The sequence below is a fragment of the Gymnoscopelus braueri genome, assembly GCF_963280865.1.
Source record: "Gymnoscopelus braueri genome assembly, chromosome: 2".
In the NCBI taxonomy this organism is placed as follows: Eukaryota; Metazoa; Chordata; class Actinopteri; order Myctophiformes; family Myctophidae; genus Gymnoscopelus; species Gymnoscopelus braueri.
This window is the reverse complement of record NC_137604.1, coordinates 12210718-12237208: the sequence shown is the minus strand read 5'-3', so window position 1 is coordinate 12237208 and position 26491 is coordinate 12210718. Positions and strand designations below refer to the sequence as shown.

Sequence of the window (26491 nt, the reverse complement as noted above, 5' to 3'; positions counted from 1 at the left end):
CGGGCTTTGCTGCATGTCACTCCCCATCTCTCTCCCCATTTCCTGTCAGCCTACTGTCCTATCAATAAAGGCATAAAAGACCATTAACTCTTTCACTGCCAGACTTATTTCTGGCTGTGTGCACCCACTGCCAGCGATTTTTAAATTTTCTTACCTTTTGAAGTAGTCACAGAATATTTATCTCCTGTATGATCGATCCCCTGATGGTTGCTAATCACCGATGGTTTCACTGTACTTCCGCGAAAAACAAAAAAGAAAGTCATAGCGACCTCCCGTTCGCTTTTATACGCCTTTGAAAATAACATGTCTCGGCCAAAAAAGTACACCGGAGCCGAGATACAGGATTTTTTATTAATAAGTTAATGTCGTCATAAGTCGTCCTGGCAGTGAGAGAGTTAATAAATACATTAAAAAAAAAAATGAATATGGAGATAAGAGGTTTCTGCTCAACAGTGACGATATATATTAATACAAAGAAAATGATCTTGATGAAACTATATGAAACATTTTAAATCACCAGGTTTTTGGAGGTGACGTTCAGCTGGCCGGTTCCGACCGCCCGGCGGTCAGACGTTTCTGGGTGCGGGAGGACACCAGACCCGCCGCGGTCATCGGCTCCGCGCGCCTCTCCGACTCCGGCGGCGGACTCCTCCGCTACTCCATCGCCGAGTCCGACGCCGGCGCTCACTTCGGCATCGACAGCCTCTCCGGCGACATCCACGTCGACCAGCCCCTGGACTACGAGTCGGCCACGCGCTACTTCCTACTGGTTCGCGCCGAGGAGGCGGGATCCCCCGCCGCCCCCGTAACCAACGGAACGTCCGTGTTCGTCAGCGTGACGGTGGTAGACGTCAACGACCACACGCCCCGGTTCCCGGACGAGCTGGTGGCGTTCGGCCTGCGGGAGGACGCCGCGGTCGGATCGCTGGCGTTCGCGTTCCACGCCAGAGACGCCGACGGGAGCCTGCCCAACAGCGCCCTGCGCTACTCCCTGAGCTTCGAGGGAAGCCCGTCCGGGTCGTCGTCGTCGACGCGCTTCCCCTTCCTGGTCGACCCTCAGACGGGAAGTCTGACGGTGGCGGCGCCGCTGGACCGCGAGGCCACGCCCGGCTTTGCCTTCACCGTCACGGCCAGCGACCAGGCCGAGAGGGAGGACCAGCGGAGGCGGGCGTCCGTGACGGCCCAGGTGTTCCTGCTGGACGCCAACGACAACAGGCCAGTAATCACACATCAGAAATCTTATTATTATGTTATTTTAACCCATTAAGGCCGGGAACGCATCTGTGTCATTTTTAGATTTCTTTGGCTATTCAAAAATAGCAGAGTGTTGCGCTATGAGCTTGTAGATCTGCTATTTTTTTTTAATCGTGAAAATTTGAGTATTTTCTAGTCAATCTTTGCTTCTGGGGGTCCCTGGAACAAAACATTTTGAGATGGGGTCCACGGCCAAATACATATCTAAAAATGGTTTCTAAATCCTAACAGTATGTAGCTATATCAGTGGTCGTCCAACTTTTTCATGTCAAGGACCCCCAAAATGATATATATATTCAAAGATTCGCACAAATTGTCCCGATTTAAAAAAAAATAGCAGATCGACAAGCTCATAGCGCGCTATGAGCTTGTAGATCTGCTATTTTTGAATAGCCAAAGAAATCTAAAGTGACACAGATGCGTTCCAGGATTGAATGAGTTAAGCCTTTGCAATGATGTATCCACTGACCTCTAGTGCAGGGGTCTTCAAACATGTTCAGGCCATGGACCCCTTAGCTGAGAGAAAGATGAAGCACAAATGGATTCAAGTTCTCTGTCGCCACAACTGATTTCAGTCATTTGGATTCTATAGAAGCCGGCATGTCTTCTATGGAAGCATGTTGGGCAGCGAAAATGCTTCTGCGACGCATTGAGAGCTTGTAGATAGGCTATTTTGGGTTACTTATCTTTAAATATTAGAGCATTTGAAGTGTTAATATGTTTAGAAACCGTTTCCATAAAACCCGGGAACAATTTATTTTGAGATGGGGGTCCGCGGCTAAATACATATAATTTTGGGGGTCATTGACTTGAAAAAGGTTGATCACCACTGATATTATAGCAACATTAAAAAAAAAAAAAATAGGATTCAGAAGACATTTGTAGAATCCCCCAGAAGCAAATATCTTTGTTCACTTTAAAAATATATATATTCAAAGATTTGCACACATTTTCACGATTTTTCAAAAATAGCAGATCTACAAGCTCATAGCACAGCACTCTGTGCTGCGCTATGAGCTTGTAGATCTGCTATTTTAGTCAAAGACATCTAAAAATGACACAGATTATTTCCCGGTCTAAATGGGTTAATATATTGAATTCATTATAATGTGTATTTTCAGACATTTAACCCATTGACCACTGTACATCAAACCTCTTTGCCGGAAATAGTCGATCTACAAGCTTGTAGATCTGCTACTTTCAGTTCCCTCCAGAATAGGGATGCTAGGGTTCAAGTGGTTAATGGGACCCGATTTGGGTCCCGGACCCCCTGTTGAAGACCCATGCTTTAGTGGTTACTGTTTCTATTAATTTGTATTCTATAGATTTGTGCCTGAGCACATCCCATTTTTCATAACTGCTGTGCATTTAGCTGCTAATGGTTCTACCACATATTTCTTTTTTTTTAACATGTTTAAAAACACAGATCAACACAGAGGGCATCTACCACATATTCAATAAAGAATTATTATCTTTAGGAAATTCCTATAGATATAAGGATTTATTGAATACGTGGTGTTGTTTCTATTTCCATTGAAGGCCGTCTGAGGGATTTTCAGGTTTTTTTTAATGCTATGATAAACGAGTTCTATGTGAACTATTAAGCAAAATTGTACTTAATATATTTTTGTATATTTTTAATTTGTTGTAAAACAGGCCAGTGTTTGTATCGTCCGACGTGGTCCAGGTAGCGGAGGATGCAGAGACGGGTACCCTGGTCCACCATGTGATGGCGCTAGATGGAGATCTGGGCGAAAACAGCCTGCTCTCCTACAGCATCCTGTCTGGAAATGAGGAAGGATGCTTCAGCCTGGATGAGAGGACAGGTAGCTATGTTTTACACCACTCTGTGTGGGGTCCTTGGGGGGGGGTTCCAGAGGGTCGCCGGCGGCTAAATGATTGGAAGTTAGGAACCAAATGGATCCTTATGGATCTGTAACTCTGATAGTCCAGGTCTAACAACCAGACACCGATGCAACTTCAATGACATGGAAGGCATGTGAACTCCCTGCCAATTTAGACAACAAATGGGAAATTCAGTTTCAGCTTCATCCAACTGATGGCTGCTCAGATGGTAGCCTTGGACCAAGGCTGACAGAGATTTTTTATTTATTATCGATTCTGATATTTGGGTATATCTGTCAGTTTTGGATAATATTTTTGTCCAATTCAAAATATAAAGTGCTTACACCGAAAGCCACCGGAGTTCTCTGTCAGTACGGGCCCTTTGTGTTCCCTAATTATTCTGTATTTTTCAATGAACACAAACTGAGAAATGATCTTACTGTGGTTCTCTCTCCTGATTGGATGAAGTTGGTGACCTTCCTGAAAATGTATTTTATGTTTACTGAGAGACGGGGAGGGACCCCTGTTACTGAACAAACACTCCATAGCAATGATTACTAGCAGAACATCATAGAGCTTTAACTTTCTGTTTTAACCATCCCCATATGGGTAACCCGGAGTCCTTCAGGGCTCAATACTAGTGTATTTTCGGTTTTCCGTTATTGAAAATAGCAGATCGACAAGCTCACAATGCGACGCAGCGCTTGTCGATCGGCTATTTTCAGCGAAAGCTTTCCCCACAATATCGATGCTGGGGTTTAAGTGGTTAATTAATAGTTATATATAAGCTATCATATATAAATATATAAATAACTATTACATAATCTCTGTCGGGTGGAACCCTCATATGTCCAAAACCTTTCAGGATTCCAATTCAACAAAAATAGCGAAATAGCAGATCTACAAGCTCGAAATGCGTCGCTTTGCACCGCGTTTCGAGCTTGTAGATCTGCTATTTTGGATACTTTTGTGTGACGCTGTAGTATGATCAAGTAGGGCGTTAATTCACGAAAGAAAAAATCATAAAAAGTTAAAATATGGAGATAAAAGGTTTCTGCCCATCAGCAACTCTTATATTCCATCTACTAGCATGCTCTCTTCTGCCCTCTGCTGTACATTCCTGCTAACGAAACGTCCCGTCTCTCTCGCTAGGCCTCCTGCACCTGTCGTCCCCCGTGGACTACGAGCGGCAGGCCTCCCACCGTCTCCTCGTCCGGGCGGTGGACCACGGCACGCCTCCTCTCTCCTCCACCCACGCCCTGAGGGTGGAGGTGGGAGACGTGAACGATCATGCGCCCGTGTTCCTGCAGGACGTCTACAGCGCCGCCGTGGCCGAGAACGCACCGCCCGGCCAGACGGTGGTCAGGGTGTCTGCCACGGACAAAGACTCTGGTAAGATTTATACATTATGATGTAGATCAGGGGTTGGTAACTCACATGAAAATGTATTTTCTGTTTATTAACCCTTTAAGACCGGGAACGCATCTGTGTCATTTTAAGATTTCTTCGGCTATTAAAAAATAGCAGATATTCAAGCTCATATAGCGCGGCACCAAGTGCCGCGCTATGAGCTTGTAGATCTTCTATTTTGTTGAGAAATCATGGAAGATTTGTGCAAATCTTTGAATATATATATAGTTTTTTAAAGTGATTTTTAAAAACTCAAATCTTTGCCTACCCCAGAAGCAAAGATTTGAGTAAAAAATGTTGCTTTAAAAAAGTATATATTCAAAGAGATGCCCACATTTTCCCCGATTTTTTTTAGCAGATCTACAAGCTCATAGCGCTGCACTTTTTCACATATTATACGTTTTATACTTGAAATGTTGCTTATACTTTGATGTATGAGACAAAGATTCCGAACTAGTATAAATGTGTCAGCTGCTGTTGATAGAAAGAGTCTGTCAGCTATAAACTAAATGAGTACTACCGTAATTATTTGACTGTCAGTATCATCTATGATCCCTAGGTGGCAGCATTAGCATGTTAGTCGTACTCAAGCCTAATACCAGGGGTCTTCCAACGTTTGTTAGGCCAAGGACCCCTTAGCTGAGAGAGAGACGAAGCAGGGACCCCCACTTCATAAAATGAGGGGGTGTTGAAAATGTAACTTTTTCATAGATTTCATAGATAGCTTCATAGACTTGTTTGACAGCACTATCATCATCAGTGTTGCGTAAATTAATGTTTTTGGTTTGTGTCTTCTTGACATATTATCTTTTATATCAATATGTGAGATTCATGTTAATGTGTATATTCAGACATTTAACCACTATAAACCCTCAATACTAACTTGGCTCTGCACTTGGTCTGCTCTTTCCCCCTGTACACCAAACCTCTTTGCTGAAAATAGCCGATCTTCAAGCTTGCGTTGTGAGCTTGTAGATCTGCTATTTTTAGCTAATGTTCACCCCAGAATATGGCCTCAATTGGTTAATGTAAAAAAAAAAAGGGTGGAAAAAAAAATCACACAAAGATTTGCCGATCCCCTTGTAGTAACTCTGAGGACCCCCTAAGGGTCTTCCTGTTGAAGACCCCTATATAGACATGAACCTAAATGTACAGAATCTACTTTTCTGTCACATCACAGGATTACAGGTATAATTTTTGGTGTGTGATTAACATTGCGGTGACAAGAAGAAAAATAGCTGATGTACAAGCTCACAACGTGTCGCATAGCAACGCGTTGTGAGCTTGTAGATCTGCTATTTTTGCTGCTTTTGTGCAACGCTCTTGTACGACAAAGTAGGGCGTTCAGGAGGAAAAACCCCATAAAAAGTAGAAATAGCGAGGTACAAATTGACTCGGAACTCAGTACATTTTCAGTTCATGACCAACGACACTTCTCTAATATAATTTAATGGACCGTAATAGAAAAAAAGAAAGAAAGAAAGAAAGGAAAGTGGAAAATTCGCCTGTCTTCTTTCCTCTGTGTCTGAAGCCTTGGCCCCATAGTTCCAGTTGATCACTATTCATTTGTGGTGACGGGTGACAGAATGCGTCTGTAGCAGCAGTGGCCCCACAGGGGGCCCCGTTGGACTCTGCTTTATACTTTAAGTGGCGGAATGAATCAATGTTCACTTCTGTTTCGTCCCAATCCATTAGGCGCCTGATTGAAACTGACCACTGGTGGTGGTGGGAAAAGTACTCTGATTTATTCTTTCTCTCTTTCTTTTTCTACTTAAAGGTAGGGCAAGTGACTTTCCTTTGTTAAAATAAGTGATAAATAGCTCTATATTCTGATAGTACTCATTGCTATAGAGAGTTTGTTCAGTAACAGGGGTCTCCTGGTTTCTCCAGCTCTTTGGTAAACAGAACATACAGTTTTAGCTTGGGATACCAATTTTATCCAATCAGGAAAGAGAACACACATCGGATACAGGATAAACAAGTGTAATTGGAAGTGAAGACACAAAGAAATGAGCAGACACAATTGGAACTGGAACACTGCAATATTTAAGCTGATAAATTGGTAGCCTCTCTTGATTGGCTGAAAATGTGCAACCCACCTGAAAATGTATTTTCTGTTTATTAAAGAGCTGGAGAGAATGGGAGACCCCTGTTACAGAACAAACACTCTATAGCAATGAGTACTACATGAATATAGTGCTTTAACCTTCTTCTTCTCACCAAAAATATCACTTACCCTACCTTTAAAGGAGCACTTCACCCATTTTCAACCTTATGTTCGTATAATTGGTCCTCACTAATGCTCATTAAAACATGGCATAATTTCTGTCTACTCACTGCGTGTGGGCTTTGGACTGTTCAGAAACCTTCCTACCAATGACATCATCAATGGGGATTCCAAGCTAATTTCTGTAAAGTTTGCATACTATTGTATAGAAGCCATTGTTCTGGCATTAAAAAAGAGTTACTGGTTATGTCATTGATAGGTTTCTGAACTGTCCACAAGCCTTCCTTTTAGACACAGAATAGATAAGTATAAATATGGCTTAATTGATTTAATGTATGTTTTGTAATAATAATCTACAAAGTAACTTGTAAGAGTTAGGGTATTTGCCTCTGAAATGTAGTGGAGTAAAGGTTTAAAGTCGGGGTGCCGTGATTTTCAGTGATTTTTTCCCCCCCTAAAACATAATCATCAGGTATTATGGTTATACTAGGAGGAAGATCTTTTTCAAAAAAGTGTACAGAATTTTTAAATTATGTTTTTATGTGGACACGCCTCCAGTTCATTAAGTATACCTGGTTCTCACCTTAGCACCTCCTCCACCACCTTAGCACCACCCACCTGTCCTAGTCCCTCCTCCTCCTCATGCCAACACCTGCTGTGTTATGATAATGAGGGGGAGGGTAAAATTTTACTATGTCACTAAAGGGCTGTTTTTCTATTGGCACGTTTGACCCTCAAGGTTTCAGCCTCCAGGTAGAAACTCAAAATAGTCAGAGAAGACATAAAACACCATAAAAACACCACCAGGGGGCTTAATGAAGTTCTATCAAACCTCATAGACACATGAAAAACAGAAAAGGTGCAAAACCATGGCACCACCTCTTTAAAGCATCGAGAAATTGACAAAAAAAAAACTAACAACACTAGTAAGCAACACAGCTGCACTAAACAAATGAATAACGAGTGTGTTAGATAATCATAGGTCTCCAAAGCCAAGGGCGAGCATGATAGACAGTATTGACACACCTACAATCTAACACGTCCATTATTAATGTGATTAGCTGCAGCTGTGTTGCTTACATCACCGTGTGCTATAAGGTTAGTGTTATGGCCATGTTTTTAGCCTGCTGTAGTTTTAAACCTGAAGTGGAAAACTAACTACAAACCCTCAGCCTAGGGTTTCTTTCCCCTTTAAGTACAGTACTTGAGTAAATGTACTTTGTTGTTTTCCTCCACTACTAGCTGCCCTTTCCTGATCTGCCTTGTAGCGTTTGTTATCCTTTCATATGCAGGCTTAACCCAACACCGCACAAGCTTCTACACTGGGCCTCCTCCAGACGCGTTCACAAATCCTCACGTCGGCCATGTTTGTTTTAACACGTTGTGCACGGGGGGCCCCCCTTCAAGTCCCATTTCTTTCTCCTTACGTTGACCGTGCCAAAGCCCTTAACACTGGGGTTCCCAAACTTTTTCTGCTCGAAATGTAGTCTCCTCTTGAGTCTCTGGACCCAAACGTACTGTACAAAACATTATGAATTTGTTATAACCACTTATTAGCCCTATTTCAAGAATAGTGAAAATAGCAGATCTACAAGCTCACTGTGATTGAGATTGGCTAATTTATTATTATTATTTAGCATTTTAGGGTGTGTGTGTGCGTGTGCGTGTGCGTGCGCGTGCGCGCGTGCGTGTGTGAAAATCTGAAAATCTTGTGAATTATTATCTTTTTATTTCCGATTTTTGTTTTGTTTTGTTAATTCCTGAAATCTATTGAAAACATTTTGTAAACATTGTGGGAATTCTTAATTATATATATATTTTTTTTGGGGCCAAAAAAACTAAAGGACATTTACTTGTGGCCCATATAATGTCGTCCGCCACCTTAAAAACTGGGTCCCGCCCCATCGTTTGGGAACCTCTGCCTTAAAACCTTCTTCTCCGGCACCCGAAGGTGAAGGGCATGTTAGCGGGGGTCGTACGGGGGGGGGGGGGGCGGGGGGGATGTTGCGTGTGTCAGTGTGTATGTGTGTGCGTGCGTGAACTGACATTCTTTGCGGATGAGAATGTATCCAAGAACAGCAAACGCAGCGCTCCTGTGGGACATGTGAAAGGTCCTCTCTGCCATCATTTCCATAATCCCAACCATCTGTGTTAATAGCCCTGTGTGTTTTCATCTGTCTGTCCCACTACACTCGTTTGAGACCCCTCTCTCTCTCCCACTGCTGCAGAGTAACGTCTAAGTACCTTTTACTCAAGTACTGTACAATGTTACTTATCGTCGCCGTCAGGCAGAAACCTCATATATCCGTAGTGTTATTCCGTAAATTAACGTCCCGCTTGATAGTACTACTGCGTCACACAAAAGTATCAAAAGTAGCAGATGCACAAGCTCAAAAACAAGTTTTGAACTTGTAGATCTGCTACTTTTGATACTTTTGAATTTGAATCCTGAAAAGAATAGTTTTGGACTTGAGGTGTCCACCCGACAGAGACAATATAGTATTTCCATTTTCGATACTTCATACTTCATGTACGCTTAAACATCTCAGAGGCAAATATTGTACTTTTTTACTCCACTACAATTATTTGAAAACGTAAGTTACTAGTTACATTGCAGATTTAGATTATTTCTACAAAACACTTGAGCCCTATTTTATACTTCACCCCCCCAAAACAAATAGCCAATCTACAAGCTCACAACGTGTCGCAATGTGATGAGTTGTGAGCTTGTAGATTGACTATTTTCAAAAATGTTTTTTTACAACATTTGTGAAATGATGAGCCATTGGCATCAATACTGTTTTGGTGCCAATACTTTTAAAACTTTTACTCAATTAAACTTGCTGGACTGTCACATGTAACAGAGTATTTCTGCACAGTGGTATTGATACTTTTACTTAAAGCAGCACTATGTACATTTATTTAATGAATAAAATGTAATTTTGTCCAATCTGTATGGTAGAGTATGTTAATACAATATAACTTTGGGGTGTTTGTATTTAGTCTTCCTGCTCCTCTGTTGAGACATTTAGATCGTGTCAAAGGTCATGTCTCACCTACGTACTGTACACACAGGATCTGACAAGAATTTTGACCTGATGGTCAAGATTCAATTTATCCCCTGAGCAAGCAGGCAGGCTCTATCAGCTTAATGGTAAAAAAAAATTCAGCACTTGCGCAGGAAACCGGGTTCAAATCCGGGGTAGAAGAGAAAACTTACATTGTACAGCTTTAAGTAAAAGAAAAGGGAAAAAAAGTACCGTACCCTACCCGTCTCTTCTTACTTGATTAGCATCAGCGGCGCTCGAACCGACGCTGGTGAAAAGATGACCCATTGTTCTGTGTCCCGGTGTCCCACCTGGAGTCGGTCGGGTGACGTGCGTAATATCTCCGCATCTAAAGAACATAATTTTTTCTTCTCTGGGTTAGGTTGTGGAATGTGCCTGCAGGGCTCCTGGCGTAGAGAGCTGTGCATAAAAGTTTATAAGTTTAATGTGGTTTATAGTTTGGAATGAAGATGTCTGGAACAGTCTGCTCCACGGCACTCGGTGGGTTCGTGATTTGCATTTGCGCGCGAGCGCCGCGTGTGTGTGTTTGTGTGTGTGTGTGTGTGTGGGTGTTTTGTGTTCCTGGCCTAGGCCATATTTGGGGACATAATTGTCCCCAAATATGGCCAATATCAGGAAATGTTTTTGGATTTTTCATAGCGTTGGTGTTAGGATTTATGTGAAGGTGTGTGTGTGTGTGTGTGTGTGTGTGTGTGTGTGTGTGTGTGTGTGTGTGTCTGTCTGCGTCTGCTGTGGTTTTTGTATTTAGGACACAGAGATAATTATATCTCTGTGTCTTTTATAACATTATAAAACCTCAGGTAAAAATCTCTTATCTCCATATTTATAGTAAACAAATTCATAGTAAACGCCCTACTACACAAAAGCATCAAAAGTAGCAGATCCACAAGCTCGACACGCGTGTCGAGCTTGTAGATCTGCTACTTATGCCGTTTTTGCATTTGAATCCTGAAAAGTAACAGTTTTGTACATATGAGGTTTCCACCCCGACAGAGACTGACATCTAAACGTGACCTTCAGGTTGTCGGGTAGATTCTACATGCCATTATGATCCACTCACTCCTGCTTCCCTTCACAAGCTGTTCCTTCAGTTCCTGACCTATAGGTTCTCTTATCCTGCAGTCACATCTCCCCACCGTCTGCTTCATGAACACTGCACTCCTGTTCAGTGTCCGCTGCAGCCCCTCAGCAGAGCCAGTATGACCCCCCCACTCCCCCCCCCCCCCCCAACCAGGAGGGAAGTGGGGGGTTCGGGCTTTTTTTTTTGTGCGCGCCCCCCACCCCCCGACAATTACCGCGGAGGTCCTGTGAACATTCTCCTGATGTAAAACACATGCACACGGTCCTGTAACAGCTGCAGGTTGATTGTGTGTTCGTTCGTGTGTGTGTGTGTGTGTGTGTGTGTGTGTGTGTGTTTGTGTGTGTGTGTGTGTGTGTGTGTGTGTGTGTGTGTGTGTGTGTGTGTGTGTGTGTGTGCGTGCGTGTGTGTGCGTGTGTGTGCGTGTGTCACATACACACACACACACACACACCGGTGTGTCAGTGGGATATGGATGTAGGGAGGTTGTGTTATGACAAGGGCAGAGAGAGCAGCCAGACCTGAACCTCCCCCCCACCCACATCCCCACACACACACACACACACACACACACACACACACACACACACACACACACACACACACACACACTCACACACACACACACACACACACACACTCACACACTCACACTCACACTCACACACCCCTTCACCCCCACTCCAATCCTAAACTTACGCAGACGGGCCACATGCACGCACACAGACCGTGCACGCGCACACACGCAGGCAGGCGGGCCACGTGCACGCGTGCAGAAAGGCAGGCGGAAACGGCATACAGAGGCCTTGAGTGCGAGCGTCAGTCTTCTCTCTGCAGTGAGGTTCACTTGTGTGTCGGGTCAGGCTGGAGGCTACAGCTCCGGACATCGTCACTGTCAGGTATATAACCGTTACTTTAGAGGAAATGGAAAAAAAGAACCTGTGTTCTGTTCCAATGGATCCATTGTAGTTATTATTTTAGTTACAAGCTCTTGTTAAAGGAGTAGTTCACCCCAAAAAAAAAAAAATCAATTACACACCCCATGAAGCCTTGAATTCATGGATATTTTTTTGTTTTTGTTGCATTCCTGAGCCAATCATTTGACAGCGGATTTGATTGGCTCAGGAATGCGACAAAAACAAAACAAAACTCCATGAATTCAAAGCTTCATGAGGTGTGTAATTGATCGAAAATAAGTAATTTTTGGGGTGAACTACTCCTTTAATACCTTTTTCTGTGGGACTGTGGGGGTCAGCAGTCATCAGTGGGCTCATGAGGTAGAGTAACGACTTGGGGAAATGAAGGTTCCCGGTTCGATCCTTGCCCCCCATCCCCCCCGTGTTAGTGTTGAGGTGTCCTTGAGCAAAACACTGAACCCCCTAACTGTTCCTCAGTGTGTGAATGGGTGAATGTAATGCACATGATTTTGTAAAGCGCTTTGGATAAAGGCTCTATATATAAATGCACAATTAAATTCTTTCAGTTTCATACTTTTTTTTCTACAAGCTCACAAAGCTTATTTCGTCTCTGTCGGGTGGAAACCACATATGTCCAAAACTTACTTTTCATGATTCAAATTCAGAAATAAATAGCAAATCCGCAAGCTCAAAACACGTCGCTTCGAGACGCGTTTCGAGCTTGTAGATCTGCTACTTCTGATACTTTTGTGTGATGCTCAGTGGTGTAAAGTAACTAAGTACATGTACTCAAGTACTGTACTTAAGTACAAATTTGAGGAATCTTTACTTTACTGGAGTATTTTCAGTTTTCAATACTTTTACTTCTACTCCACTACATCTCAGAGGCAAATATTGTACTTTTACTCCACTACAATTATTTGAAAACTTTAGTTACTAGTTACTTTTCAGGTATAAATTACGATACTATAAAACATACATTAACCACTTTAGCCCTAGTTTATATTTGAAAATAGCCGATCTACAAGCTCACAACGCGTCGCATCGCGACGCGTTGTGAGCTTGTAGATCTGCTATTTTCAAACATTTTAGTACTTTTACTTTTGGTACTTTAAGTACATTTTGATACCAATACTTTTGTACTTTTACTCAAGTACATTTGGGATTCCGGACTTTTACTTTTAATGGAGTACTTCTACATTGCAGTATTAGTACTTTTACTTAAGTAAAACATTTGAGTACTTTTTCCACCACTGACGCTGTAGTGCTGTATGATGAATAGGGCATTAATTTACGAAAAAACTAAAGTTAGAACATGGAGATAAGAGGTTTCTGCCCGACAACAACGATATGCCGTAGAGGTCTTTTTTTTTGTTGCTATTTTTGCGTGACATTATTGTGCGACAAAGTAGGGCATTCGTTTATGAAAAAAAAATACATAAAAAGTTGAAATGTAGAGATACGAGTTTTCTACCCGTCAGGCTACGATACAGACTTCAAAAAGGCCTGGGGCCTGGTGAAATAAACGCCCCGCCACGGGGCTCAAGGAAAGGTTAGCCAAAGCTTTATTTCTGCTCCCGTCCATTTATTTTCCAGGGCGACAGATTCTATCTGTAATGATTTATTCGCGGGGTCCTGTTCTCAATCTAGCCATCAGATAAGGGTCTCTCCCAAACGGACGGGGCCATAAACATAGACTGATCTAATGAGGTGCTAAACGGTGGACCTGGGAGTGGAATTTTTATTAATGTGTTTTAAAGCCCAGATTAAAAGGAGCGACGTCAAATTAATTTAACGTCATCATTTATTATTTGCCCCGCGAAAACCCAGAGTTCCATTTTGGCTTTGATGGAAAGGGCTCGGTATGTTTTCTTTATTTGGGGAGGTGCTGGGAGGTGGAGTCGTTCCAGCGGTGGAAAGTAACTAAGTACATTTACTCAAGTACTTTACTTAAGTGCAATTTTGAGATACTTTTTCTTTACTTGAACATGTCCATTTTTCAATACTTTATACTTCTACGCCACTACATTTTAGAGGCAAATGTTGTACTTTTTACTACACTACAATTATTTGAAAACGTTATTGAAAGTTACTTTGGAGATTTAGATCATTATTACAAAACATACATTAACCAATTACGGTATTTTATACTTTGCCTATTCGGAAATAGCAGTATCTACAAGCTCGCAATACTTCGCATCGCAATGCATTGTGAGCTTGCAGATCTGCTATTTTTGAAAGATAAAAAAAATAAAGCTTCTATTCATGAGCACTTTATATTTTGATGCCAACACTTGTGTACATTTATTCAAGTTGATATTTGAATACAGGACTTTTACTTGTAGCCGAGTATTTCTACAGTACATTGTGGTGGTGATACTTAAAAAAGAAAGAAATCTGAATACTTCTTCCAGCACTGTGTGGTTCACATGCCTCAGACATGTAAAAGGCTTGTTAATATGAAATGGATTGTTTTTATGTGCATACCTGCCATTTATTGAACAATATCCTATTCAGCACCAGCTAGGGACCATGGGCGGATCTGTGCTATGATTTCATAAAATGAAACAAGTCTGAAGTATTATATGTGGTTTTCTTTTTCATTCTGCGCTCGTACCGTATTTCATAATGTTTCCTTATGTTCTTCAAAGTTGTTTTTTAACGAGTGCTTTTACGTTTTCTTTTTTTTTTTATTCTTTATTTAGACCAGTGGTGGAAAGTAACTAAGTACATGTAGGCCTACTCAAGTACTGGACGTAGGTACACTTTTGAGGTAGTTTTACTTAACTTTTTTTATACTTTAATACTTTTTATTCTACTACATTTGACAGCTTTAGCTACAAGTTTACTTTGGTGTATAATTTGCCGTGAATACTTTTGTACTTTTACTCAAGTCCAATTTTCAAGACAGGACTTTAACTTGTAGAAGAGTATTTTTTATTGTATGGTAATGCTACTTTTACTTAAGACAAAAACAAAGTACTCCTTCCACCACTGCAGTTTGTCTTTTACATTCTCCACTCGTACCATATTTCATAACGTTTCCTCATGTTCTTCAAAGTCGTTTTTTAATGAGTGCTTGTAAGGTTTTTTTGTATTCTTTATTTCGACAGCACAGTAGAGTGAAACAGCAGAGAGCGAGAGATGTGTGTGTGTGTGGGGGGGGGGGGGGGGTTGATTGATTACCTTACCTTATTAACTGTTTGCAAAAGGTACTGAGGTTCAGTTATACAATGATGCTAAAAGGATAACACAAAAAGGCTTGTTTTCATTGTAATCCTCTGTATTCAATTCATCAAGAGCAGTTAGGGGTTAAAGGGATATAGTTCACCCCCAAAATGACATTTTTTTCTATCGATTACTCACCCCATGGAGACACAAAGAGTCTCTTTTGTGTCTCCTACCGGAACCACTGCTCGTCATCAAATTATTAGCTTAGGAATGTGACAAAAACATGGGGTGAGTAATCGATAGAAAATAAGTAATTTTTTGGGCGAACTATCCCTTTTAAGTGTCTAGTCTATGGACACCTGGACAAAAGCCTGTGACCTGTCTCCCAGGCAACGTCTCCACCATTCAGCTATGCCAGATGAACCCATAGTGTCTCTATATTCTGGGGTGAACATTCTGCGAAAATAGCAGATCTACAAGCTCGGCTATTTTTGGTGAAGAGACGTGGTGTAGAGCAGTGGTTCTCAACCTTTACAGGCCACGACCCCCCAAAATAATCATATTTGAACTGGGGACCCCCCCAAAATAATCATATTCGAACTGGGGACCCCCCCAAAATAATCATATTTGAACTGGGGACCCCCCCCCAAAATAATCATATTTGAACTGGGGACCCCCCAAAATAATCATATTTGAACTGGGGACCCCCCAAAATAATCATATTTGAACTGGGGATCCCCCAAAATAATCATATTTGAACTGGGGACCCCCGAAAAATATTCATATTTGAACTTTTGACCCCCCCAAAATAATCATATTTGAACTGGGGACCCCCCCAAAATAATCATATTTGAACTGTTGACCCCCCCCCCCCCCCCCCCCCCCCAAAATAATCATATTTGAACTGGGGACCCCCCAAAAATAATCATACTTGAACTGGGGACCCCTCACCCTGACAAGCACTTGGAATTGTAGGAGTTGAGGCATTACACATTAGTTTGACTGATAAATATTTTCTAAATAGCCGATCTACAAGCAAGATTTTTTCATCCATTTTATTATTTTCTTTTCTTTTTTGGGTATTAAAAAGGCCCTTACATTGTCACTTTACTGTCATCTGGGGACCCCCTCAAAATCACGTGGGGACCCACCTGGTGGTCCCGACCCACAGGTTGAGAACCACTGGTGTAGAGCATTAAAAAAGAGCTGACCCCGGGTCAACCAAGAACATAGGATTGAAGTGGTTAAGTGATATAGACTAGAACAGGTTTACAGTGCACAGACACAGACACACATTCCATTCACATTTCGTAATGACATGTCTGATATTTACTGCTATTTTTCCAATATTTTACTGCACTTTAGAATGTTTACTGGCTATTTTAGCTATATTTTTTCATATTCCTTTTTTATTACTACTATTTGACCTTTCCATTCTATTTTATTTGATTCTTACTTTATTGTTATCCACATTGTTGGGACAGCTCAAAGTACAAGAATTGCACTGCAATTTTAAGTGCTCTACACAAAATATGAAACATAGGACATTTGAATATGATTAAAAATAAGAAATCAAACATTTCAGTACAGAAGAAATGGTTAAAAGAAAATAGCAAAAGGCGGCTGCAAACAGAAAGGTATTTAGCGAGTGATCTAAAAGAACTAAAGAGTTGTAGCAGACCTGCAGTTTTCTGGGAGTTTGTTCCAGGTACAGTATGTGGTGCATTAACCCATTGACCTGAGGCCCATTCTACGAATGCCTTCTAAACCAGTAGGCTAGTTCTAAAACTTTTTTGTGCCAAGGACCCTCAAAATGATATATGTTTGGCCGCGGACCCTCATCTGAAAAGGTCTTGTGCCAGGGACCCCCAGAAGAGAAAATTTATGTTAAAAAAACAATCAAAATAAAAAAAATTCAGACGTACAAGCTCGCAGCGCGGCATGACGTGACTCGCTGTGATCTTGTATATCTGCTATTTTTGGAACCACTGTTCCAACCACTGTTCTAAATCCGAAGAGTTTTCAGAAAAAAATCACTAAAATCTTAAATGACACAGATGCTTTCCCAGTTGTAACGGGTTAAAACTGAACGCTGCTTCTCCATGTTTAGTTGTGATTCATGGGGACAGAAAGCAGACCGGTCCCAGTCCACCTGAGAGCTGTGGATGGTTCATGATGTAGCACATCAGAAATGTAGTTCGGCCCTCAAACCATTCAGTGCCTTATAAAGCTAGCAGACATAGGGAGCCTGCACTGTTGCTACAACACACGATATTGTATGTGTTATGTCACAGGTAAAAGGTACTGTAAGTGATATTATTTTGTTAAAATAAGTGTGTCCAAAACTGGATTCAAATTCAAAAATCTACAAGCTCAAAACACGTCGCTTCGTGCCACGTTTCGAGCTTGCATATCTGATACTTTTGATGCTTTTGTGTGACGCTGTAGTATGATCAAGTAGGGCGTTAATTTACAAAAAAACATAAACAGTTAGAATATGGACATAGGAGGTTTCTGACCGATAGCAACGCAATAGCTCTATATTCGGGAAGAAGACAGGGAGACCCCTGTTACTGAACAAACAACAACAATATGGAGCTTAAACCTTTTAAAGACGGGGTGCCGTGATTTTCAGTGATTCCCCCCCCCCCCCTAAAACATAATCATCAGGTATTATGGTTATACTAGTAGGAAGACTTTTTTCAAAAAAGTGTACAGAAAGTGTTAAAATTATGTTTTTATGTGGACACGCCTCCAGTTCATTAAGTATACCTGGTTCTCACCTTAGCACCTCCTCCACCACCTTAGCACCACCCACCTGTCCTAGTCCCTCCTCCTCCTCATGCCCACACCTGTTGTGTTATGATAATGAGGGGGAGGGTATGTTTTTACTATGTCACTAAAGCGCTGTTTTTCTATTGGCACGTTTGACCCTCAAGGTTTCAGCCTCCAGGTAGAAACTCAAAATAGTCAGAGAAGACATAAAACACCATAAAAACACCACCAGGGGGCTTAATGAAGTTCTATCAACCTCATAGACACATGAAAAACAGAAAAAGTGCAAAACCATGGCACCACCTCTTTAACAATAAACTTTTTTTAACCCATTAACACATTCCATGCCAGAGTTTAATCTCATAATGTACTCACCAGTGCCAGCGTTTTATTGTTGTTTTTTTGTTTTTTTCATGTCGCCACAGACCTCGCTAAATAAGTTAAAAGTGCGCGTTCATTTGGTTCTAAACACACAGCGGATCCGTGAGAAACGGCCAGCGAAAACAGTTTCCAAATGCGAGCCGCCATCTTGTAGATACAGCCGATCAACGTTAAACAGTGATCAGCGAGGAGAAAAACAACAACCGAGAAAATCGAGTTTTAAACAGGATCCCAGACAGGAAGCGGATACGATCGAAACAACCGGAACCCGAATAATTCTGTTTCCGACCGGAAACCGGAAACGGAAATGGATCAAAAAAATTCGGAAAGTGCACCTGGGGCACTTTCAATGGGAATCGGCGGTTCGCGTAGATCTACGCGACTGGCACGCTGCGGCTTTAAATAGGTTCGCGTAGATCTACGCGATTGGCATTCAATGTGTTAAGACCGGGAACACGTCTGTGTCATTTTTAGATTTCTTTGGCTATTCAAAAATATATAATTTTTGAAAAAACAATATATATTTAGTATATATTTTTTTTAAGCAAACATTCATTTGTATCTCAAATCTTTGCTACTGGGGTGGTCCCTGGAACACAATATGTTGAGATGAGGGTCTGTGGCAAAAATACATAACATTTTGGGGGTCCTTGACATGAAAAGGTTTTGAGAACCACTGATATATCAACGTAAAAAAAAATGTTAGGATTTAGAAGACATTTTTTAGAATCGGCCTAAAGGGTTAAACCAAAAAAAGTTGAGAACCACTAATCTACTGTATGATGGTCCTCGTGTCCCTCCGCCGTGCAGCAGAGAACGGTGAGGTGACGTACAGCCTGCTGCCTGGTCCCGGGTACGAGCTGTTCACCATGGACTCTCACAGCGGCCTGATCACCACTGCCTCACACCTGGACAGAGAAGTGACCCAACGGTTCACTCTCAGAGGTAGAACACACACACACTCGCAACGCACGCGCAGTCGCGCACACACAGCCCACGGCCCACCATACGTGGAGCGAGTATAGACAGAAATAGTGCCATCTTATGATGAACCAATTATATGAAGATAAAGCTTAAACATAGATGAAGTGCTCCGTTTAATCCACGTAGAATGTAGCAGAACCAACACACACATCATCTGATGATAATATCAATTGAAACAGGATATCTCCAGCTAACTCCAAAATGTTCAACAAAAAGTGGAGTTGATGGTGGATTGATAAGAACAGCTGAATGGACCTCCAAGCTCACAATGAGGTTGGAAGTCAAAAGGGGGTGAAGCCCTAGAGTCAGCAAAACCAGCTAACTCCACCCCCTTTGGAGGAGTTAGCTGGTTTAGCAGAATGTTTGAGGATCCAATGGAGTTAGCTGGTTTTGTCAGAAGAGCTTTTTAATACTTTTCATTGGTTCAATATTTGTTTTAATCAGCACACAGACGTAAAGGGTGTTCAATAGCACTGATTTAATGGGGAAAAAATGCTAAAGCGTCAAAATTGAGGTTTCTGCCCGACAGCAACAATATACAATAGAAGAGAGAGATGCTGTTTGAGTCCATATTGATGTTAATGATGTACAACGTTCTATAAGCAACACTGGGACTGTTTTGACTGCAGCTCTCTATAAAATATACACTCAATGGTGTATGGTAGGTCTCGCTCTCTCTCTCTCTCTCTCTCTCTCTCTCTCTCTCTCTCTCTCTGTCTCTCTCTCTCTCTCTCTCTCCAGTCAAACTCATTAAATATTCCAGGTCTAAACTACTAACTGTGCGTGCGTTTGTGCGCATGTGTATGTGTGTAGTCCAGGCTCGTGACGGTGGTGTGAGGTCTCTGTCCTGTATGGCCACGGTGGTGTGTGGCGTTCTGGATGACAACGACAACCCTCCTGCCTTCGCGCAGAGCTCCTTCCACCTCAGCCTGCCAGAGAACCTTCCTCCTGGCCTCATCCACACTGTCCAGGCCTCTGATCCTGACCACGGAGACAATGCCACCATACGATACTCCATCCTGGGTGAGATACCACACCATACTTCAGTGGTTCTCTAACTTTTTCATGTCAAGGACCCCCAAATTGATTTATCTCTGCTGTCTGGCAGAAACCAGCTATGTCCAAAATATTTACTTTTCAGGAAAAAAATTATAATGTTTTCAGAGCAAAACAATACTTACTGCCTCGTCAAAGTTAGTATGGTGACTTTATACATTGTCAGATACTTGAATGTGTCCTTATATTGTCATCACTTTACGCAAATCCAGCTCAAGTGGGGTTAGGAGGTTTTTGACCATTAATGTGGAGACGGGTTTATTTTCTAAATCATTGATGGAAAAAATCTTCAAAGTCGGAGTTAGGTGGTTTGACCGACAGTTTTGAGGATCCAATGGAGTTAGGAGGTTTAGTCAGAAGCGCTTCTTAATACTTTTCATTGGTTCAATATTTGTAAAAACCCACACACAGACATAAAGGGTGTTCAATAGCATTGATTTATATAAAAAATGTAATAAAAGTAGCAGTTTTTTAGCTGGTTTTTGCCCCACAGTGACAATATATTTGGCCGTGGACCCTCTCCTGTAAATGTTTTGTGCCAGGGACCCCTAGAATAGAAGATTTGTGTTAAAAAAAATGATAAATTATTCAAAAGTTTCCAAACCTTTTGCCTATAACACATTGACCGCCAGAGGTTAATCTCATAATGTACTCACCAGTGCCAACGTTTTATTGTTGTTTTTTGTTTTTTTCACGTCGCCATAGATCTTGTTAAAATCCTTAAGATTGAGCTGTACACGGTCTGTTTACATTGGCGACATCTCCCTGCGTGTACCAGTCCAAACCACGTGTCAAACGGAGCCGCCATGTTTGAGTTCTGACCGTTAATGTTAACATGGGAAATGCGAGGATGAAAAACTACATGTTTACAGGGGCTTTTACAGGGGTTTTTGTGTACGACTTAGAATGGAGACAGACGGGAAACAAAAAACGGGATCGCACTTCCGGTCGACATCGGGTGGTGTTACACTGAAAATGGTCCCCCTAGAAAATTGAAAAAAAAAAAAAATTCGAAAAAAAGGAAAAAGCACCACAGCCCGTAGGCTACGGGATCGGCGCTTAACCGTTGGATTTAACGGCCCGTAGAACTACGGGCCCGGCGGTCAATGTGTTAATGACAGGTCCAAAGCCAAACCAGGGAAACGGGTTGAAAGTTGTGATGCATCAGCTGCATAATTGCAGCTGAAAAATTCCAATAATGGCCGTTGTATGGGTCTGTTTGATATATCAGTCCCAGCTCTAAGCCGAACCAAACTGCCCTGACCTTCTTCTCTACTGTATCTCCAGGTGAAGACTACGGCGGTCGCTTCACCGTCGACGCTCACAGCGGCACCATCAGCACCACCCAGCTCCTGGACCGAGAGGAGCGCTCCAGCTACACCCTCAGCATCCAGGCTGAGGACGGTGGTCCCGTCCCCCTCACCTCCTCCACCCAGCTACACCTGAGCCTCCTGGACCTGAACGACAACACCCCCTCCTTCTCAAGGTTATTATCATCCTTTTGAATTCATCATTCATTTGGATTTTATTCGATTATTTTCCCGTATTTTTATGTTCATCAATTTCAGTTAGTTTTAATACATTTTAACCCATTGAGACCTGAAGCCGATTCTACATGTCTCCTAAAGCTCAACAGTTTTCTGAAAAACATATGTTTCTATATCAGTGGTGCTCAAACTTTTTCATATCAAGGACCCCCAAAATGATATGTATTTGGCCACGGACCCCCATCAAAATATTTTGTTCCACGAACCCCCCAGAAGCAACGTTTTGAGTTAAAAATGTTCGCTTTAAAAATATATACATTCAAAGATTTGCACACATTTTCACGATTTTTCAAAAATAGCAGATCTACAAGCTCGTAGCGCGGCACTCGGTGCCGCGCTATGAGCTTGTATATCTGCTATTTTTGAATAGCCCAAAGTGTAAAATAATGCTTTTTTAGCTCATATCTAAAAATGACACAGTTCCAGGTCTTAATGGGTTAAAAGCAGGGTTGCTAGTTTAGTTTAGTTTTTTTTATTCTGTGAAAAGGCTTAGTTTAGGGCACGGTGGCACAGTCGGTAGTGCTGTCGCCTCACAGCTAGAAGGTCCTGGGTTCGATTCCCGCAGGGGACGCTGTGGGCGCTGGGGGCGTGTTCTCTCCTCCGCGTCATCAGTGCCCATACCCTAGGTGGGGTTGGCGAAAGGGCCTTTCTGTGTGGAGTTTGCATGTTCTCCCCGTGTCTCCTAGGGTAGGTATACCCTCACAAAAACATGCAGTAGTCCTGGTCACTATACTGCCTCCCCCTGGCCAGCCGGGGCGCCTGATGGAGGGGAAGGGAACTGGTTGGAATAACGTGTTCCTTCCATGCGCTACGTCCAACCAGGGAAACTCTCCCCTGTCAGGTGACAAGAAGGTCAGTTGGCTCTCATGCATTGAAGGAGGCATGAGCTCGGCCCTGGCCTCCCTAGGTTGGCAGAGGGAAGGTAGTGCCCAGGATTACATAGACAATTGGCACTGGGTGTAAAAACTAGGGTTACAAGATCGTGGGATAAAAAATAAAAAAAAGGCTTAGTTTAATTGAGGTTTTATGGGTTTTAGTGTTAGTTTTAGTTCATCATGATATGGGTTATTTGTCGGGACGAGAGTTACAAAGGTCAGTCAAAACTGGCACAGTTAAACAATTGAAAGACAGATTTCATATACAATCAAATAATAGGTTTATGTATGTAATAAATTGACAATGATTTATATATGATTAGATTTTTTGTTAGTTATAGTTCAGTTTCTTTTAATTTATTTCCGTTTTAGTAAATATTTTGGTTAAGTCTTAGTTAAAGGGATATTTCACTTTCAAAAAAACTTTTTGTCATTTTATCGTCTACTCAGGCCTTTGTGAGCCCCCCAGACAGTTTTTAAGTTGCTCGATTCAGTATTTAGATATTTGATATTCATTTTATCAGACACGCCCCCTTCCTATACAAACCCATTGTAACTTCAAACTCCATTTTAACCATGTTAGATTCATCAAAAACACACGTCCTTGGTTCTGGTGACTCATACCGCCCCCCTAATACGCGAGGGGGCCGTGTTTTTTCAATTACTTTTTTCATTTATTTTAAATATTTTTTTAGGAAAATGAAAAGAAATTAATGCAATAAAAAAAAAAAAAAAAAAAAATGAAAGAAATTATCGGAAAACCACGGCCCCCTCACGCATTAGGAGGGCAGGGTGAGTCACCAGAACCAAGGACGGGTGTTTTCGATGAATCTAACATGGTTAAAATGTAGTTTGAAGTTACAATGGGTTTGTATAGGAAGGGGGCGTGTCTGATAAAATGAATATCAAATATCTAAATACTGAATCAAGCAACTTAATAACTGTCTGGGGGGCTCACAAAGGCCTGAGTACATGATAAAATGACCAAAAGTTTTTTTGAAAGTGAAATATCCCTTTAACTATTATAACCCATGTCCTTCTTCCAGACAGAGCTACCGGGTGTCTGTCAGCGAGGGTCTCCCGGCTGGGACGGAGGTCATGCGTCTCAGCGCCCTGGACCCTGACGAGGGTCCCAACGGGGAGGTGACATACTCCCTGTCTGAGGACGGCAGCCTGGGGGTCTTCTCCGTAGACGCCTCGTCAGGAGCCGTCCGCACCACCCGACCTCTGGACAGGGAGAGCAGGTGGATTCATTTAAAGTTCTCAGTCGCCACAGACTAGTATCTCCTTTCTTAACCATAAAAGAAAATGCCCGCCTATGAGCACTCATCCTGGGCATAGAAGCCACCGAAGAAAGCAGATCTACACACACCACGTGTGGCCCTTAATTAATGATGTATTAATGTTGGTTAAGTCATAGTGACTTAGCCATTAATTAACATGAATTTATTATTAAATCATGATTATTTTATGATTAATTAATGTATGAGTTAAGCATTAATTAAGCGTTAATTGCGTATATGAATGTGCACCTTATGACGAAGTGTTGCCAGAGTGATAATGCCTAAACATAATCATTTTAAATATTGTTGTAATTATTTAGCAAACAGAGCAATAGTGCGGTGGGGTTCCTTTCACACTGTGCAGATTGGGACTTGAGATGTGTGATTGTGAGATTTGTTTTTGCTTGAATCCCTGAGGTCTCAGTACACGCTGAGGGTGGTGGCCACAGACGGATGTACGGTGGGGCCGCGGAGCTCCTTCACCTTGCTGACCGTACAGGTAAACACTGGTGGGCAATGTACTCAACTCCAGTACTCGAGTCAAAGTACAGATACTCCTGGTCAAATATTACTCAACTACTACGTGAAAGTTGATCAGTCAAATTTGTATGTGAGTTGAAATACTGGAGTAAATGTTTTTTAAAAACACGTACGTATTCAAAAGTATTTCCAACATTGAAATAACATTTTAAAATATGATGTTCAAAAAGAGTGAAAATTAAAGCTGCACTGTGTATCTTTCCTCTTCTACCCCTGATTTGAACCCGGTTTCCTGCACAAGTGCTGACATTTTTACCATTGAGCTAATAGACTTGCTTGCTCAGGGGATAAATTGAATCTTGACCATCAGGTCAAAATTTGTGTCAGATCCTGTGTCTAGGTGAGACTTGACCTTTGACACGATCTAAATGTCTCAATAGAAGAGCAGGGAGACAAAATACAAACACACCAATTAAGTTATATTGTATAAATGTACTCTACCATACATATTGGACACAATTATATTTTATTCATTAAAAAAAGGTCACATAGTGCTGCTTTAAGTGGTTAATTCATAATGTATTTGTATGTTTGGGTCCCGTGGTCCCTTCCTTGAAATGTAATATAGAGTCAAAAGTACAATAGTGTGAAAAGTCATATGTGAGTGAAAAGTCATATGCTTCAAAACAACAATTTTTTTTTTTTAATAAAATACTCAAGTAAAGCATATATGCTGTACTAAAACGTTTTACTTACAGCACAATACTCAAGTAAATGTGCACGGTTGCTGTTCAACCACTGCAGGTGGAAGACGTGAACGACAACACGCCGGCGTGCGGACAGAACCCCGTCAACGTCTGGGTCTCCGCCGTGACCCCGCCCGACCGGGTCATCGCCACGGTGACGGCCGTGGACGCGGACCGGGGCGAGAACGGAACGGTGCGGTTCAGCCTGTCCGAGGAGGACGCCGTGTTCGGCGTGGACGCCGAGACAGGGGAGGTGATGCTGAGGAGAGCCCTGAGAGAAGACACGTTGTCTGGGAAGAAACTACAGGTGACTCTTTTTTCTTATGTGTATGGTTGCTGTCGGGCAGAAACCTCTTATCTCTATATTTTAACTTTTTGTGTTTTTTCGTAAATTATCGCCCTACTTGATCATACTACGCATACAGCATCACACAAAAGCATCAAAAGTAGCAGATCTGCAAGCTCAAAACGTGGCGCGAAGTGGCAAGTTTTGAGCTTGTCGATTTGCTACATTTGCCATTTTTTCATTTGAATCCTGAAAAGTATGTTTTGGACATACAAAGTATGGACATACAAAGTATGTTTTGGACATACAAAGTATGGACATACAAAGTATGTTTTGGACATACAAAGTATGTTTTGGACATACAAAGTATGTTTTGGACATACAAAGTATGGACATACAAAGTATGTTTTGGACATACAAAGTATGGACATACAAAGTATGGACATACAAAGTATGTTTTGGACGGTTTCCACCCGAGAGACGATATGCATAAGGTTATTATAGTTTTGCATTTTTCATTTGTTTTTTTACTTTTTTTTTTCAATTTCAGTTGTTTCAATACTATTCTTAGGGCGCGCTCCCACCAAGAGTTGGCTGGCCGCTGTTTGCAGAATCTGCCAATGCATTGTCAATGCAAATGCGTTGATTCACGCTAGTCGCGCAGACCTTGCGTTTATCTGCATAAGCAACATGGTGCTCAAGGCAGCAGGCAGTGCGGGCTATTTTTAACTCTATGGGGCTACGGGGAGGGTCCTGAAAGTGAGTGACAGGCGCGTTTTTTAGAATCTGCTGGCTGCAAAAAACTGTGGCCGCGCACAACCTGCGTTTAACAGCGGCCAGCCAACTCTTGGTGGGAGCGCGCCCTTAGGGCACGCTCCCACCGCACTTTTATTTTACCTCTGGGGCGGAATCTGCCAATGCTTTGTCAATGCAAATGCGTGGATTCTTGCGTAAGACCATGAATCCACGCATTTGCATTGACAAAGCATTGGCAGATTCCGCCCCATAGGTAAAATAAAAGTGCGGTGGGAGCACGCCCTTATGTAAGAAAAAAGAATAGAAAACTTTTCTCTATGATTTTAGTTAGCTTTGGACAGTTTTGTAAACC

General features: G+C 42.0%; 1 protein-coding gene across 1 annotated transcript in view; it reads left to right on the top strand.

Annotated features, from left to right (window-relative positions):
* The window catches only part of dchs2 (dachsous cadherin-related 2), a gene marked incomplete at both ends in the record, with an annotated part of 90272 nt that overhangs the window by 37048 nt on the left and 26733 nt on the right, over positions 1-26491 (top strand). The window contains 9 exons of the mRNA XM_080440635.1: positions 521-1215; positions 2911-3080; positions 4252-4491; positions 18937-19071; positions 19924-20133; positions 21454-21652; positions 23635-23832; positions 24289-24370; positions 25156-25404. Coding sequence (XP_080296761.1) covers positions 521-1215; positions 2911-3080; positions 4252-4491; positions 18937-19071; positions 19924-20133; positions 21454-21652; positions 23635-23832; positions 24289-24370; positions 25156-25404 — 2178 coding nt within the window. The remainder of the gene's footprint in view (positions 1-520; positions 1216-2910; positions 3081-4251; positions 4492-18936; positions 19072-19923; positions 20134-21453; positions 21653-23634; positions 23833-24288; positions 24371-25155; positions 25405-26491) is intronic.